Source organism: Salmo salar, chromosome ssa16, assembly GCF_905237065.1.
Source record: "Salmo salar chromosome ssa16, Ssal_v3.1, whole genome shotgun sequence".
Taxonomy (NCBI): Eukaryota; Metazoa; Chordata; class Actinopteri; order Salmoniformes; family Salmonidae; genus Salmo; species Salmo salar.
Window position 1 is genome coordinate 22205540 of NC_059457.1, and position 19375 is coordinate 22224914.

General features: G+C 43.4%; 1 protein-coding gene across 1 annotated transcript; it reads right to left on the reverse strand.

Moving 5' to 3' along the window:
* Window positions 1–224: 224 nt before the first annotated feature.
* On the reverse strand, window positions 225–4401 carry LOC106573362 (leucine-rich repeat neuronal protein 2). The gene is made up of 2 exons (XM_014148346.2): window positions 4099–4401; window positions 225–3083 (listed from the first exon to the last, which is right to left on the reverse strand). Exon 2 carries the CDS (start codon window positions 2811–2813, stop codon window positions 1047–1049), a length of 1767 nt encoding a protein of 588 aa, XP_014003821.1. The 5' UTR covers window positions 2814–3083; window positions 4099–4401; the 3' UTR covers window positions 225–1046.
* Window positions 4402–19375: the final 14974 nt, after the last annotated feature.

Genomic DNA, 19375 nt, shown 5'->3' on the forward strand with positions numbered 1-19375 from the left:
ATGTAGGGTATTATGATCTGAGATTGTATTTAATAACCCCGGAAATATTGCTAATACAAACCATGGCCAGTAGAAATGTATACGTTATACATGTAATTGAATATGAATTTAAGTTGTCGTAGGAAGATGGATAGAAAATTGTTGTCAATTCAATGTAGTCAACTTAACGTTTTGAAGAGTGAATCATTTATTGCACTCATCTGCCTCCTCACATGCCTCCAGCGATAAGGGAATTGGTGAATAGTCAGGAAAACAAACCAACATATCAGTCCAAAATATTTTAATAATAGCTCAAAATAGAATTTAATACATCTAAATCATCTTTGAAAGAGAAGTGGTATACTGGGTAGGAAAACTAGTTTATGGTATGTACAGGTAGTTGGATAGAAGAATAAAGTCATGTGATAGAAAGCCAAGGGAATGGGCGGAGTGAGAAAGGGCTGCTCACATTAAGCACTTTGATTTACAAAACCTCAAAGAAAGCAAGGATAGGCTACCATAAAATGGCACTGTTTAGAAAATGCCTGTGCCCTAGTGTAAGTAAAGAGGGTGAGAGTCCTCTCCTGAAGTTCAATCGCTGGGTTAGGTGGATAGGTTCTGGGGATAGAAAGCAGTACTGCAGTTTGATTGTCCTCTTTATCCAAACACAAACAATTTCAATGTGTTTGCATATATACTGTAATATAAATACATATCTGATTGTACACCACTGGCCTGCCATATGTTCTATTTACAGGCCCCAATGCTCCCAAACCACTCCCGCAAGCAGCTCCAGATTCAGAACCAACATGTCCCAGCTGCGGCAGGACATGTGGTTCCCGGATTGGGCTTCACAACCACCTACAATGGTACCGCCACCAAGAGCGGTAGCCGTATCTATCCTATAACCCAGTATCTTTGGAAATGTTGGACTGCAAGTAAGTGTGTGTGTATTATTATATCATATATTATTTATATAGCTAGGCTTTATTCATGTGTGTGCTTCTCATCATGCTTGCTGTCTTAACCCTTGCCCTGACCTCCCTCAAAACCCTCTCCTTCAACTCCTATCCTCTCCCCTCCAACATCCGGCGCCTCAAACCCCCCCTCCCTTGCCCCTGCACCCCTACAGTCACACTGTGAGTGTCGGCCCCCAGTGTATTCTCAGCCACACAGGTGTACAGACCCACCTCCCGGGCCGTCACCATGACAATCTCCAATGTCCCCTCTGGCAGTAGCCGGTAGGCAGTGGAGGAGGGAGAGAAAGGGGTGAGGCTGGACATGAGGACTGAGGTATTACCAGATGCTCGGCTGGGTGAGGGGGAATGGTAAGAGGATGTCTGGCTGGACGCAAGCTTGGGGCTGGGGGTGTGGTTGGATCGTCCTAGTCTCATTCCAGAAGGAGTGACCCAATAGATTGTGGGCTGAGGCTCCGCCAGCGCGCGACAGTGCAGAGCCAACCTCTCCCCCTCTCTCACCCCCATGTAGTGGGGAAGGATACCAGGGGGGATGAGGGGTAGGCAGGAGGCTGACATCTCGGTGATTGACACCTCCCTCACACTACGAGCCCTCAGCTCTGGAGGCTCAGAACACAACATGGCCTGGGGCTGGATAAACCTCACAGCCTGCGACATCTGTGTATCTGTGTGAGGGTGCTCCTTAGCCACCCAGCGGAACAGGCAGTCACAGCGGAGGGGGTTGGAGTACAGGCTTACCTCCCTCAGGCTGGGCAGAGACAGGACAGTGTGTTGGTGCAGAGCGCTCAGAGCGTTGGAGTTGAGCATCAGACTTTCTAGCCGGCCCAGCCGAAGGAAGGCCTGGGGGTGGATGTAGGACAGCCGGGGGTTGTTGGTGATCTCCAGCTTGGTGAGCTCAGGCAGGTTCTCCATGGCTGCCCTCTCGATGGCCACCAGCTCCTCCATGTTGTTCAGACCCAGCTCTGTCAGGTGGACCAGGTCCCTGAAGTCCCCCGTCTGAACCACACTCAGAGGGTTCTTGTTCAGGTCCAGGAACTTGAGGCCCGGGATCCTCCTCAGAGCCTGTGTGGGGACGGTGGTGAGGAGGTTGTCGTAGAAGGACAGGCTCTCCAGACTGTCCAGCCCCTCCAGGGCCCTCTCAGTCAGCCCCTTCAGCCCCATGCCCCCCAGCACCAGACTGTGTAGAGACCCCAGGTCCTGGAAGCCCCGGTCAGGGAGGACCTCCACTGGGTTTCCCCCCAGCATCAGCACCTGGAGGCGGGGCAGGGCAGTGAACCAGCGGGGCTCAATTGAGGTCAGGTGGTTGTTGTTGAGGTGCAGGCGCAGCAGGAAGCCCAGGCCGGAGAATGCTCCAGGAGCCAGGTAGAACAGCCGGTTGTGGCTGAGGAAAAGCTCCTGTAGGGCAGGCAGGGAGGAGAAGGAAGCAGGGGGCAGGAACCAGAGCTGGTTCTCCTCCAGGTGCAAGGAGAGCAGGGAGGGCAGGGAGGCAGCCTGGGGCTGGGTTAAGGTTAGGGTTCTAACACAGCTGAAGCGGTTCTGAGACAGATCCAACTCGGTGAGGTTGGGGAGTGTGTGCAAGAGTGGTATCTCCAGGGCAGACAGCAGGTTACTCTGCAGACGGAGGGTGTGTGTGTCTGGGGGCAGAGGAGAGGGGAGTTGGGTTAGGAACAGGTTGTTACAGTCCACAGTAGAAGCCTCGCAGGACACTGACTGGGGGGAGAACCAGGGCTTCATCTGACACACACACCCTGTCGGGCAGGAGACCCGCCATGGCAGGGAATAGACTACTAGAGCACTGGACACCCACACCCACAGGATCAGCTGCCTCTTCAGTAGGACCATTGACACCCTCAGCATCCTCACAGCAGAGAGGAGTTGATTCAGAGGAGTCGATCTATAGGAGTTAATTCGGAGACGTTGATTCAGCGGCGGCAATTCAATGGTGACTGACTCAGTGTTGTTGCAAAGTTACAGCGCTGTAGGAATCTACTGTTGCCAGGTTACAGTGCTGTAGGAATGTATAGTGTTGTGGATTGTCTAGGTGACGGTCTCTGTGATCAGACAGTCGCTGTCACATTGTGACGACATGTGTATTGGGCGTGGCTCTGTACACACTCAGGAGATTACCTGTGAGAGAGAGAGACAGGGGAGATAATGGGTCAAGGTCAGGTTTATAACCCATTTAGAAAGCCAGTGTGAGAGGGAGGGATTTAAAAGGACAATACCTCCTGTGTTTTCAACTCTCCATCAACCATTTACTTCCTCTTTTCATCTGCATCCCTGCTAAGTAATAGATTCTATTTCATTTGATGTAGTTTTGATCTCCCTCTTCTTTACTCTCATTGTGTGTTCAATTAATTAAAAGGTGTATGTGTGTGTGTGTGTGTGTGTGTGTGTGTGTGTGTGTGTGTGTGTGTGTGTGTGTGTGTGTGTGTGTGTGTGTGTACTGATGACCACCAGTAACACCTAGTGGCAGTGGTCACCAGTAAAGACAACAGAGGAAGTTTGAAATAACACACACACACACACACACACACACACACACACACACACACACACACACACACACACACACACACACACACACACACACACACGCACACTGGAGAGAAAAGGGGAGAAGAGGAAAGGAGGGGGGAAATATCAGAAGGGGAAAAGGGAATAGAAACGAGAGGAGGTTGTCTTGCTGTAGCTGAGACTGCAGTAGGAGGGATGTAATGGGAGAGAAAAGAGAGTGAGAGCGAAGAAAAGGGGATGACGGGGGATAGAGGAGAGGAAGAGGGAAAGGAAGGATAGTGATGGAAAGGAAGGCAGTGAGGGAAAGGAAGGCAGTGAGGGAAAGGAAGGCATTGAGGGAAAGCGAGGGTGCTGATCAAAACAAATAGAGATGCATCCCCCTGCTGCCACGCAAACACAAACACAAACACACACACCACAAACACAAAAACACACAAGCAAACACATACACACGCCAGAGTCTCAGCACACGTATGAGCTGACAACACTGTGACACACCACAGATGCCACACTTCTCACTCTACTGCTCTGTGTGTCTGTCTGTGTCTAACCCAGACATGTCCTAGCAAACAAACTCACGCAATTATGTCCAAACATTTGCAGCTCACAGAGAAATAGTCCTTACCATCAGATGAGTATCATTGACTGCATGCATCTCTCGATCTTTCCTCTCTCTCCTTCTGTGCCTCTTTACCTCTCCTCAATCTTTTTACTGTGTTGTTTTTATCTGGGAATATTCTGTCAGCTTGTCTTTTTCTCTGTATTCAGGGCAAGCTCTACCATAAATCGTCATTCTTTCGATCTCTCTCTCCTTAAAACATCTGTATGTCCTTCTCTGTATTTCTCTCTTTTTAAAAGATCCCTGCTTTTCTCTCTGAGGCTGTGGAGAGATCTCTACAGGATGAATCTGCCTCTGCTCTCTCCAACCTCTCTGTAGCTTTGTCAGTGTGTATTCTCTCTCTCTCTCTCTCTCTCTCTCTCTCTCTCTCTCTCTCTCTCTCTCTCGAGCAGGAAAGACAAAGATGAATTAATATGAGATTCTGTCCCTCTCTACTCTCCAATGCCTCATAATTGCAGGCTCAGTGAGCTTTACATTTGAGTCATTTAGTAGATGCTCTTATCCAGAGCAAATTACAGTTAGTGCGTTAATCTTAAAATAGTGTCACGGTTGTCGTCGGTGAAGGAGGACCAATACGCAGCAGGTACGTGTATGCTCATCTTGAGAATTTATTTACTTCAAAAAATGAACGTACAAAAATCACAAAACAAAAGAACGAACGAACAACTACAAACAGTCTGGCTAGCATAGGCTCAACACAGAACAATCACCCACAAATAACACATACAAACACACCCTAATATATGGGACTCTCAATCAAAGGCAGATAGACAACACCTGCCTTCAACTGAGAGTCCCAACCCCAATCAACCAAACATAGAAACACACACACTAGACTAACCATAGAATTAACTAAACATAAACCAAAACCCGGAAATACTAAATCAAACACCCTTTACACAAACACACCACCCCGAACCACATAAAACAAATACCCCCTGCCACGCCCTGACCAAACTACAAAACAATTAACCTTATATACTGGCCAGGACGTGACAAATAGCTAGGTGGGACAACCACATATCACAGTCAAAGTAAGTACATTTTTCCTCAATAAAGTAGCTATCAGCATAAATAAATAGATACAGTTGGGGGGGGAGGCTGTTGGATTATTTAAGATGCTCTTTTAAGAGGTACTCCTAGCTTTTGGAATAGCGCACTGGTTTGCTTTTAAAAAGAGAGAATGAACTGTATGTGCACTGAGTTTGCCCGCATGTGTGTGTGCAGTAAAGCCGAAGATTCTATCTTCTCTTTTTCTCTCTCCAGCAGTTGCACCTCTCCCCTCTCCTCTGTGTGTAAAAGAGAATGACTGTATATCTTTGTGTTTGTGTGTTTATGCCCTCAGACATTCCTGTGCCATTAGTGACAATTGAGGAGAAAAAACAAAAGGATTGCACAAAAGTTTCCATTCTCTCCCAACACTGACAAGTCACCTAACCTACACTGTTCAACACAAGGCTTTTCTGCTCAAACTCAGGCTTGAATGTGTGTGTGTTTATTGTGTGATCGATCAGCAAAAATCTCTAAATGAAGATATATAAATATACCTTTATTATAAAACTAACCCATCTAACCCTAATTGAAGTCAGGATGGAATGTAATGTTTAGTGTTTACCTTTTTTACCTTACCTAATCACATAACAACACAGAATATGAACATCAGAGAGAAGATATAAGGATGGATGGATGATGGATGGATGGATGGATGGATGGAAGAATGGAGGGATGGAAGGATTCCCGTTGGGCAGAGAGAAGGGGATTATGGGAGCTGAGTGACAGAGATTCAGAAAAGTATGTCACCGAGACACACACACACACATGCTCACCCTGCAGGCTGAAAAGCAGTGGGAATGAGGGATGAGAGGGAAAAGGAATCAAGAGGAGAGGTCGTCATAGCAACAATCAGAGAGCATTGCTTTTATTTGAGAGAAAACAAGCACTGCTTCCTCTGTTCTCTCTTGAATTTGTCTCCGGTGTCTTTCCTCTATTCACCTCTCCTCTCCTCCATCTTTCCTTTATTCTCTTCTCATTTCCTCTCTCTGTGTGTGTGTGGTCTACTCACACTGAGTCATGGTTGTAAATCATATGCTCCATTAGGATGACCCTTAGTTAGGGCTGAGGTGAAGCATGTTGCAGTGTCAGATCCAGGGAATGATTCATATATCAGAGTAAAGCACTAAAGCAAACACACACAGACAGACAAACACTTCTGCCTCTAGTAATTCATTTCAGTGTAAGCAAACTGTACATCAGCAGCAGCCTCAAGAAAGTGCATCTCATATGAATGAATATGATACAATACAGTATGATACCATGTGATACTTTTGAATCCTTATGGCTCTTTCCCTCTTTACCTCCCTGTTCCTCTCGCTCTTTCTCTGCATTGGAATTCTGTCCACAACAGGTGTGCTGGACTGGGGAAGTCCTCAAGGACTTATGACACACCCTCCACAGCACAGCTAAATGGTGTGGTGCGGTGTGTGTGTTGTAACTGCAGAGAGAATGAGGGAGAATCTGCTGCCATGGTAACAGGCCCAGCAGTATCTAATAGCAACCGGTTGCTAGGGAGCCTGCATTGGGAGAGGAGTTGGATGGTGTGTGTGTGTGTGTGTGTGTGTGTGTGTGTGTGTGTGTGTGTGTGTGTGTGTGTGTGTGTGTGTGTGTGTGTGTGTGTGTGTGTGTGTGTGTGTGTGTGTGTGTGTGTGTGTGTGTGTGTGTGAGAGAGAGAGAGAGTTTTGTAATGGATGGTTGAGTTCAGAGAAGAAAATCAAATCCAAGTTAGACTGAGTTCTCTTTGGCCTTGTTAATGATGGCTGTTTGGTCACATGTTAGCGCTATTTGACACACCACTAAATCCAGTACAGTTTAATAGAGTGACTTCTCTTAATATGCTACTTCTCATTTTCAAAATGGCCTACGTGGCATTGATATGAGTCGGAAACATTTATTATAGTGTCAAAATTTACTGCAAAGTGTAAATAGGATATTTTTGGTCATAAAGTCACTTCACAATCGAAGAAAGAGGAGACAGCGTTAAGGATATCTGGCGAGACTACGTCAGAGTGGATAAATTGCCTTTACCCTCCATTCTGTTGGCGAATTTGCAATCACTGGAGAATAAACTGTATGCGTTCCGTTCGAGAATATCCGATCAACGTGATCTAAAGAACTGTAATATCCTATGTTTCTCCAAGTCATTGCTGAACAAGGACATGGTAAATTTAAATCAAGCTGGTTTTCTATACAATCAGCAGGACAGAACAGGAGAGTCAGGGAGGCTCAACAGCTGGCGTGTGATCTCTAATATTAAGGAAGTCTCAAGGTTCTGCTCACCTGAGTTAGAATACCTCATGATAAGCTGTAGACCACACCATTTACCAAGAGTGTTTTCATCTATATTTTTGGTAGGTGTTTATTTACCACCACAAACCGATGTGGTTGGCACTAAGACCGCACTCAATGAGCTGTCTTCTGCCATAAGCAAACAGGAAAACGCTCATCCAGAGGCTGCGCTCCTAGCGGCCGGGGACTTTAATGCAGGGAAACTTAGAAATGTGGTAATTTATGCTAAATATGCAACCAGAGAGGAAAAAACCTCTGGACCACCTTTACTCCACACACAAAGATGCGTACAAAGCTCTCCCTCACCCTCCATTTTGCAAATCTGACCATAATTCTATCCTCCTGATTCCTGCTTACAAGCAAATATTAAAGCAGGAAGCACCAGTGACTCGGTCAATAAAAAAGTGGTCAGACGAAGCAGATGCTAAGCTACAGGACTGTTTTGCTAGCACAAACTTGAATATGTTCCGGGATTCTTCCTATGGCATTGAGTACACCACATCAATCATTGGCTTCATCAATAAGTGCATCGATGACGTTGTCCCCACAGTGACTGTACATACATACCCCAACCAGAAGCCATGGATTAGAGGCAACATCCGCACTGAGCTAAAGGGTAGAGCTGCCACTTTCAAGGAGTGGGACTCTAACCCGGAAGCATATAAGAAATCCCGCTATGCCCTCCGACAAACCATCAAACATGCAAAGTGTCAATACAGGACTAAGATCGAATTGTACAACACCGGCTCCGACGCTCGTCAAATGTGGCAGGGCTTGCAAATCATTAGCCTTCAAAGGGAAGCACAGCCGAGAGCTGCCCAGTGACACAAGCCTACCAGACGAGCTAACCTACTTCTATGCTTGCTTCGAGGAAAATAACAATGAAACATGCATGAGAGCACCAGCTGTTCTGGACGACTGTGTGATCACGCTCTCTGCAGCCGATGTGAGTAAGACCTTTAAACAGGTAAACATTCACAAGACTGCAGGGTCAGACGGATTACCAGGACGTGTACTGCGAGCATGCGCTGACCAACTGGCAAATGTCTTCACTGACATTTTCAAACTCTCCCTGTCCGAGTCTGTAATACCAACATGTTTTAAGCCGACCACCATAGTCCCTGTGCCCAAGAACACTGAGGTAACCTGCCTAAATGACTACCGACCCGTAGCACTCACATCTGTAGCCATGAAGTGCTTTGAAAGGCTGGTTCACATCAAGGCATGGCTCACATCAATACCATTATCCCAGAAACCCTAGACTCCAAATAGCATACCGCCCTAACATATCCACAGATGATGCAATCTCTATTGCACTCCACACTGCCCTTTCCCACCTGGACTAAAGGAACACCTATGTGAAAATGCTATTCATTGACTACAGCTTCAACACCATAGTGCCCTCAAAGCTCATCACTAAGCTAAGGACCCTGGGACTAAACACCTCCCTCTGCAACTGGATCCTGGACTTCCTGATGGGCTGTCCCCAGGTGGTAAGGGTAGGTAACAACACGTGCCCGCTAATCCTCAACACAGTCCCCTGTTCACTCATGACTGCACGGTCAGGCACGACTCCAACACCATCATTAAGTTTGCCGATGACACAACAGTTGTAGGCCTGATCACCGACAATGATGAGACAGACTATAGAGAGATGGTCAGAGACCTAGCTGTGTGGTGCCAGGACAACAACCTCTCCCTCAACGTGATCAAGACAAAGGAGATGATTATGGATTAGAGGAAAAGGGTGACCGAGCATGCCCCCATTTTCATCGACAGAACTGTAGTGGAGCAGGTTGAGAGCTTCAAGTTCCTTGGTGTCCACATCACCAACAAACTAACGTGGTCCAAGCACACCAAGACGGTCATGAAGATGGCACAACAAAACCTATTTCCCCTCAGGAGACTGAAAATATTTGGCATGGGTCCTCAGATCCTCAAAAGGTTCTACAGCTGCACAATTGAGAGCATCCTGACTGGTTGCATCACTGCCTGGTATGGCAACTGCTCGGCCTCTGACCGCAAGGCACTACAGAGAATAGTACGTACGGCCCAGTACACCACTGGGGCCAAGCTTCCTACCATACAGGACCTCAATACCAGGTGGTGTCAGAGGAAGGCCCTGAAAATTGTAAAAGACTCCAGCCACCGTAGTCATAGACTGTTTTCTCTGCTACCGCATGTGAAGCGGTACCGGAGTGCCAAGTCTAGGTCCAAGGGGACTTCTAAGCAGCTTCTACCCCCAAGCCATAAGACTCCTTAACATCTAATCAAATGGCTACCCAGACTATTTGCATTGCCCCCCCCCCCCCCCCCCACCACCTTTTACACCGCTGCTACTCTCTGTTGTTATCTGTGCATAGTCTCTTTAATAACTCTACCTACATGTACATATTACCTCAATTACCTCGACTAACCGGTGCCCCTCCACATTGACTCTGTACCAGTACCCCCTATACAGTGGGGGAAAAAGTATTTAGTCAGCCACCAATTGTGCAAGTTCTCCCACTTAAAAAGATGAGAGAGGCCTGTAATTTTCATCATTGGTACACTTCAACTATGACAGACAAAATGACAAAAAAAAATCCAGAAAATCACATTGTAGGATTTTTTATGAATTTATTTGCACATTATGGTGGAAAATAAGTATTTGGTCAATAAAAAAAGTTTATCTCAATACTTTGTTATATACCCTTTGTTGGCAATGACACAGGTCAAACGTTTTCTGTAAGTCTTCACAAGGTTTTCACACACTGTTGCTGGTATTTTGGCCCATTCCTCCATGCAGATCTCCTCTAGAGCAGTGATGTTTTGGGGCTGTCACTGGGCAACACGGACTTTCAACTCCCTCCAAAGATTTTCTATGGGGTTGAGATCTGGAGACTGGCTAGGCCACTCCAGGACCTTGAAATGCTTCTTACGAAGCCACTCCTTCGTTGCCCGGGCGGTGTGTTTGGGATCATTGTCATGCTGAAAGACCCAGCACGTTTCATCTTCAATGCCCTTGCTGATGGAAGGAGGTTTTCACTCAAAATCTCACGATACATGGCCCCATTCATTCTTTCCTTTACACGGATCAGTCGTCCTGGTCCCTTTGCAGAAAAACAGCCCCAAAGCATGATGTTTCCACCCCCATGCTTCACAGTAGGTATGGTGTTCTTTGGATGCAACTCAGCATTCTTTGTCCTCCAAACACGACGAGTTGAGTTTTTACCAAAAAGTTATATTTTGGTTTCATCTGACCATATGACATTCTCCCAATCCTCTTCTGGATCATCAAAATGCTCTCTAGCAAACTTCAGACGGGCCTGGACATGTACTGGCTTAAGCAGTGGGACACGTCTGGCACTGCAGGATTTGAGTCCCTGGCGGCGTACTGTGTTACTGATGGTAGGCTTTGTTACTTTGGTCCCAGCTCTCTGCAGGTCATTCACTAGGTCCCCCCGTGTGCTTCTGGGATTTTTGCTCACCGTTCTTGTGATCATTTTGACCCCACGGGGTGAGATCTTACTTGGAGTCCCAGATCGAGGGAGATTATCAGTGGTCTTGTATGTCTTCCATTTCCTAATAATTGCTCCCACAGTTGATTTCTTCAAACCAAGCTGCTTACCTATTGCAGATTCAGTCTTCCCAGCCTGGTGCAGGTCTACAATTTTGTTTCTGGTGTCCTTTGACAGCTCTTTGGTCTTGGCCATAGTGGAGTTTGGTGTGTGACTGTTTGAGGTTGTGGACAGGTGTCTTTTATACTGATAACAAGTTCAAACAGGTGCCATTAATACAGGTAACGAGTGGAGGACAGAGGAGCCTCTTAACCTCTATGGGCTAGGTGGGACGCAAGCGTCCCACCCGTGGTGCACTCCATCAACAGCAGGTGCATTTCAAGAGCGGCAAATTTGAATCCAAATAAATGTCAAAATTCAAAATTTTTCAAACATACAACTATTTTACACCCTTTGAAAGATAAACATCTCCTTAATCTAACCACGTTTTACGATTTCAAAAAGGTTTTACGGCGAAAGCATAAATTTAGAGTATGTTAGGACAGTACATTTACAAGAGTTGTGTGTAATGTTTTGTCAATTCAAAGACAGGGTCACCAAAACCATAAAACCAGCTAAAATGATGCACTAACCTTTTACAATCTCCATCAGATGACACTCCTAGGACATTATGTTAGACAATGCATGCATTTTTAGTTCTATCAAGTTCATATTTATATCCAAAAACAGCGTTTTACTATGGCATTGATGTTGAGGAAATCGTTTCCCTCCAATAACCGGCAGTCAAGTCAGCACCACAAATTAAATAATTAAAATTAGAAAACATTGGTAAAATATTATATTGTCATTTAAAGAATTATAGATTTACATCTCTTGAACGCAATCAACTTGCCAGATTTAAAAATAACCTTACTGGGAAATCACACTTTGCAATAATCTGAGCACTGCGCCCAGAAAAATACGCGTTGCGATACAGACTAGACGTCATGTTGGGGAGATCTAAAATCGAAAATACTATGTAAATAATCCATTACCTTTGATTCTCTTCATCAGATGTCACTTCCAGGTATCACAGGTCCATAACGAATGTAGTTTTGTTCAAAAAAGCTCATCATTTATGTCCAAAAATCTCCGTCTTGTTAGCACATGATCTAAGCCCGCCGGACTTCACTTCATGAACGAGGGGAAAAAATATATTTACGTTCGTTCAAACATGTCAAACGTTGTATAGCATAAATCATTAGGGCCTTTTTTAACCAGAACATGAATAATATTCAAGGTGGATGAATGCATTCACTTTTATAACGTATTGGAACGAGGGTACCCAACATGAACTCGCGCGCCAGGTGTCTAATGGGCCATCATCGTTCCATGGCTCTTGTTCGGTCAGATCTCCCTCCAGAAGACTCAAAACACTTTGTAAAGGCTGGTGACATCTAGTGGAAGCAATAGGAAGTGCCAAAATATTCCTCAGCCCCTGTGTTTTTCAATGGCATAGGTTTAAAGGTAATACAACACATCAGGTATCCACTTCCTGTTAGAAAATGTCTCAGGGTTTTGCCTGCCAAATGAGTTCTGTTATACTCACAGACACCATTCAAACAGTTTTAGAAACTTTAGAGTGTTTTCTATCCATATATAATAAGTATATGCATATTCTAGTTACTGGGTAGGATTAGTAACCAGATTAAATCGGGTACATTTTTTTATCCAGCCGTGTGAATACTGCCCCCTAGCCCCAACAGGTTAAAGAAGAAGTTACAGGTCTATGAGAGCCAGAAATCTTGCTTGTTTGTAGGTGACCAAATACTTATTTTCCACCATGATTTGCAAATAAATTCATTAAAAATCCTACAATGTGATTTTCTGGATTTTTTTTCTCATTTTGTCTGTCATAGTTGACGTGTACCTATGATGAAAATTACAGGCCTCTCTCATCTTTTTAAGTGGGAGAACTTGCACAATTGGTGGCTGACTAAATACTTTTTTGCCCCACTGTATATAGTCTCGCTATTGTTATTTTACTGCTGCTCTTTAACTACTTGTTACTTTTATTTCTTATTCTTATTCATATTTTTTAAACTACATTGTTGGTTAGGAACTTGTAAGTAAGCATTTCACTGTTCACCTGTTGTATTCGGAGCATGTGACTAATACAATTTGATTTGATGTGTACTCAGACAAGCTGGCAAGTGTCTTCAATGTAAATAACCTAATTTATGTCCCTCTTACTGCCCGGAATGCCTCTGCTGGTCCTACAGCTATTGTGTACAGTAATCATATGCCTATGAACCAGAGTAATACTGTTAGCACTGAGGTGGTGTGCCCTAGTAGGAAGTCCACTTTATGCAGCTCACCCTGCACTAACAAAAATACCCTGAGTAAGTCGACCTCTGCTAAGCTTCCCAGTAAAGCAAGAAAAATAATCACGCATCCCAGAAAAGTTTTAAAAATAGCCCACATTAACATATTTAGCTTAAGAAACAAGGTTCATGAAATCAATAATTTGCTAGTAACAGATGACATCATATTTTGACTATCTCTGAAACTCACTTAGATAAAACCTTTAATCATACAGTGGTAGCAATACCATGTTATAACATTTACAGAAAAGACAGAAATGCCAACGGGGCTGGTGTTGCGGTCTATATTCAGAACCACATTCCTATAAAGCTTAGAGAGGATCTGATGTTAAATACTGTTGAAGTAATATGGCTACAGGTTCACCTGCCTCACCTAAAGCCCATTCTTGTGGGAAGCTGCTATAGACCACCGAGTGCTAACAGTCAGTTTCTGGATAACATGCTTGATAATGTATATCATATCAACAGAGTTATTCTTTCTGGGTGATTTAAATATTGACTGGCTTTCTTCAGGCTGCCCACTCAAGAGAAAGCTTCAAACTGTAACCAATGCCTGCAACCTGGTTCAGGTTATCAATCAACCTACCAGGGTAGTTACAAACAGTACAGGAATGAAATCATAAACATGTATTGATCATATCTTTATTAATGCTGCAGAAATTTGTTTGAAAGCAGTATCCAAATCCAACAGATGTAGTGATCACAATATAGCAGCCATATCTAGGAAAACCAAAGTTCCAAAGTCTGGGCCTAATATTGTGTATAAGAGGTCATACAATAAGTTTTGTAGTGATTCCTATGTGGTTGATGTGAATAATATTTGTTGGTCCGTGGTGTGTAATGACGAGCAACCAGGCGCTGCACTTGACACATTATGAAATTGCTTATCCCACTTACTAATAAGCATGCACCCATTAAGAAAATGACTGTAAAAATCTGATGAGGAATTGAAAAATGTTATTGTCTTTGGATCACATTAAATTAAATTTTGTGCAAAAAAGACAAACTCTGCTCCATCATTCATTGAATCAGATGGCTCATTCATCACAAAACCAACTGACATTGCCAACTACTTTAATCATTTTTTCATTGGCAAGATTAGCAAATTTAGGCATTACATGCCAGCAACAAACGCTGACACTACACATCCAAATATATCTGACCAAACTATGAAAGACAAGCATTGTGATTTTGAATTCCAGAAAGTACGTGTGGAAGAGGTGAAAAAATGATTGTCAATCAACAATGACAATCCACCGGGGTCTGACAACTTGGAAGGAAAATTACTGAGGATAATAGCGGACAATATTGCCACTCCTATTTACCACATCTTCAATTAAACCTACTAGAAATTGTGTGCTCTCAGGCCTGGAGGGAAGCAAAAGTCATTCCACTACCTAAGAATAGTAAAGCCCCCTCAACTGACTCAAACAGCCAACCAATCAGCCTGTTACAAACTTTGAGAAAAAATTCTGTTTGACCAGATAAAATGCCATTTTACAGTAAACAAATTGACAACAGACTTTCAACACGCTTATAGGGAAGGACATTCAACAATCACAGTACTTACACAAATGACTGATGATTGGCTGAGAGAAATTGATGATAAAAAGATTGTGTGGGCTGTTTTGTTAGATTTCAGTGTGTCTTTTGACATTATCAATCATAGTCTGTTGCTGGAAAAACGTATGTGTTTTGGCTTTACACCCCCTGCTATATTGTGGATAAAGAGTTACCTGTCTAACAGAACACAGAAGGTGTTCTTTAATGGAAGTCTCTCCAACACAATCCAGGTAGAATCAAGAATTCCCCAGGGCAGCTGTCTAGGCCCCTTACTTTTTTCAAGCTTTACTAACGACATGCCACTGGCTTTGAGTAACGCCAGTGTGTCTATGTATGCAGAAGACTCAACGCTATACACGTTAGCTACTACGGAAACTGAAATGACACTTAACAAAGAGCTGCAGTTAGTTTCAGAATGGGTGTCAAGGAATAAGTTAGTCCTAAATATTTCAAAAACTAAAAGCATTGTATTTGGGCAAATCACTCACTAAACCTCAACTAAATGTTGTAATGAATAATCTGGAAATGTAGCAAGTTGAGGAGACTAAATTGCTTGGAGTAACCCTGGATTGTAAACTGTCATGGTCAAAACATATTGTTACAACAGTAGCTAGGATGGGGATAAGTCTGTCTATTATTAACTTCTATGGGCTAGGTGGCGCAAGCGTCCCACCCCTGGTAAACCCTATCAACAGCAGGTGAAATATCAAGGGCGCCAAATTTGAAAACAATTAAATGTCATAATTCAAATTTCTCAAACATACAACTATCTTACACCCTTTGAAAGATAAACATCTCCTTAATCTAACCGCGTTGTCCGATTTCAAAAAGGCTTTATGGCGAAAGCATAAAGTTAGATTATGTTAGGACAGTACATTGAAAATAGCTGTGTGTAATGTTTTGTCAATGCAAAGACAGGCGTCACCAAAAGCAGAAAACCAGCTAAAATTATGCACTAACCTTTGACAATCTTCATCAGATGACACTCCTAGGACATTATGTTAGACAATACATGCATTTTTTGTTCTATCAAGTTCATATTTATATCCAAAAACAGCATTTTACAATGGCGTTGATGTTGAGAAAATATTTTCCCTCCAATACCGCCAGTCAATCAGCACAACAAATTAAATAATTACTATTCGAAACCATTGGTAAAATATTATATTGTCATTCAAAGAATTATAGATTAACATCTCGTGAACGCAACCGCATTGCCAGATTTAAAAATAACTTTACTGGGAAATCACACTTTGCAATAAACGAGGTGCTGTGCTCAGAAAAATAGGCTTGGCGATACAAACTAGGCGCCATGTTGGAGAGATCTAAAATCAAAAATACTATGTAAATATTCCCTTACCTTTGATTATCTTCTTCAGAAGGCACTTCCAGGAATCCCAGGTCCATAACAAATGTAGTTTTGTTCGAAAAAGCTCATAATTTATGTCCAAAAAGCTCTGTGTTTGTAGCGCGTCCTGTAGGCTACTCAAAAACATGAATGTCGCCCGCCGGACTTGTCTTCACCAAAGAGGGAAAAAAAATATTTACGTTCGTTCAAACATGTCAAACGTTGTATAGCATAAATCATTAAGGCCTTTTTTCAATCAGAACTTCAATAATATTCAAGGCGGACGATTGCATTCTCTTTTAAAACGTATTGGAACGAGAGTACCCAAACATGCACTCGCGCGCCAGAGTAGTATAGGCCATCCGCTTATGACCAACTTTCCAAGCCTCTCTTTCGGTCAGTTTTCACCGGAGAAGACTCAAACCACTTTGTAAAGACTGTTGACATCTAGTGGATGGCGTAGGAAGTGCTCAATGATTAATAAGTCCCTGTGTGTTTCAATGGCATAGGCTTAAATGTAATTTGACACATCAGATATCCACTTCCTGTTAGAATTTGTCTCAGGGTTTTGACTGCCATATGAGTTCTGTTATACTTACAGACACCATTCAAACAGTTTTAGAAAATTCAGTGTTTTCTATCCAAATATGTTAATAATATGCATATCCTAGCTTCTGAGTTGGTGTAGGAGGCAGTTAAAAATGGGCACATATTTTTTTCAAAATTCTCAATACTGCCCCCTAGCCCCAAGAGGTTTAAGCACTGCTCTGCGTTCAACACCAATAGTGCCCACCAAGCTCATCACTAAGCTAATGATCCTGTGGTTAAAAACCTCCCTCTGTAACTGGATCCTGGACTTCCTGACAGTCCGTCCCCAGGTGATTAGGGTAGACAACAACACATCTGCCACGCTGACCTTCAACACAGGTCCCCTCAGGGGTGCATGCTTAGTCCCCTCCTGTACTCCCTGTTCACCCACGACTGTGTGGCCATGCTCGAGACCTGGCAGTGTGGTGCCAGGACAACAACCTCTCCCTCAACGTCAGCAAGACAAAGGAGATGATCGTGGACTACAGGAAACAGAGGGCCGAGCATGCCCCCATCCACATGGTCAACACACACCAACACATTTGTGTTTATACCACAATGCAGTTGTGAGCATACTAGGCATTCTATATTACAATATCAGTATGAATATGGATGATGTGTTGGCTGAATGTTCCTGGCAGGGACCTGCATATTCTTCAGCTGGTGAACTTCATCTTGCGTTGGAAAATGTCAGCTGGTCTGTCAGAACTTCATGAGCTCCATGACCTTGGACTAATAGACTTTATACTTTGGCTCTTGCCGGCAGTTTTTTCCTCTTCCGAGTCAGATGATGTTGAGCTTGAGCTTGTTCCTGGCTTAAAGCTTTCATCCAATGGGTCTACAGGATCTGTACTACTAAAGGTGTGACTAATCATCAGCAACAGCAAAATTAGTCTGTAGGACACACACTAGTCAGTGATTAGCCAACATATTACTACTTTGTCCTGATCAATACACACTCAAACAAGGTACTATATCCACCCCTCCCCCTTGTGTAAATTGATCATGCATAATAACCTTCATACACACAACACCTACCCCCAACAGACAGCAGTCGGTCACCCACACCATCCCCTCCTTACTAACTCTGCTTTTCTCCAATTTAGACTTCAAGCCTCCATAATACAATGAAAACTACAGTAAAAGTTGTAGCCTACTTATAAACACACCAACTATGACATCAAGACACAGACCATGTTTATGCCTAGCTCCAGTATATTTATTTTACTTATCATGAAGTCATGGGAAGATTTAGCAAAGGTGACTTACACTAGTTCCTGGTGCTGAGCTTTATGTAGATGCCGCTGCAGATGTCAATAGAATCGGACTCTATCAATAGAACACTTAGGCCAGTCATGTTAGACTTTACTAGCTAACGGATAGATACCGTCCGGTAGTATGGGATCAATATCATGCCAAATGTGTTCACAAATGTAAATCACCAATCCACAAATGTAAATCACCAATCCACAAATGTATATCACCAATCCACAAATGTAAATCGCTTTCCACAAATGTAAATCGCTATCTACGAATGCAATTCACTATACACAAACAAACACCTTTTGATTTGTATTTGTAAATTGATGTATTGCATTAGAATTGTTTAATAACTGCGGATATGCAGGTCATTTCCAAGGGCCTTAAGAAAAATGACTGCCATAAAGATTTGCACATAGGAGGGATATGCGCACACATGACATAAGGCAAACCTGCGCTTAGGTCACCTGACTTTTGGCAGGGATTTGACGACAAAAAAAGACAAAGTTCTCATGCGTAGAAAGTGATTTGTATTAATAGAAAAAAGGTTTGTACCCATAGAAAGCACAACACCTAGCCCCAACAAGGCTAATCACAATTTCTATAAATCGCTAGCAGCCTCTAGTTCGGCCATGTTGATGCCTGCCTTTCAAGTCTGCAGAAATTCTAGAATGGTAACCATAATATGTTAACCATATGTGTAACCATAGTATGTCCAACGTAAATAAATCAAAACCCTCACCCTAGATTACTCTATATTTGCAACACTACTGCGGTGTACACCCGTTCATCGCCCAAATAGTTGAATTAGCTGGCCAGTGTGTTAGCACCAGTAAATGTGAAGGATATGTCATACATTGTAAATTATTATAATCCATCCACTGTCTCATGTTGCACAGACAATGAGCATTAAGGAGACATAAATATTCCTGAGGCCTCTAACCGTTTCCACAGGAGATGCATGTAAAAGGTAGAGGGGAGGTGTAGGATATGGGATATGGTGGAAATTACAAGATTATGTTATAATGCTGTTATTGCATCAAATGGTTGTTTTATGCAACAGAATAATGGATTGTTAGAATGCTCATCTGTGTGTGTTCTACTGAGGATGGGCTTCTGGAAGATATACGATGTCTTTGGGGATTCCGCATTCCAGAGCATGAGTTCATGTTTCTGTTCTATAAGGTACCAGGGAGAGATGGCTACAGTATGGCGTTGGGGGGCCAGACACTGGTCTTTACACAATGAGTTCTCACATTTTTACAGCAGATACTGTCTGCTGTGAATTATAAGTATCTTTCATACAAATCTTAACCTTG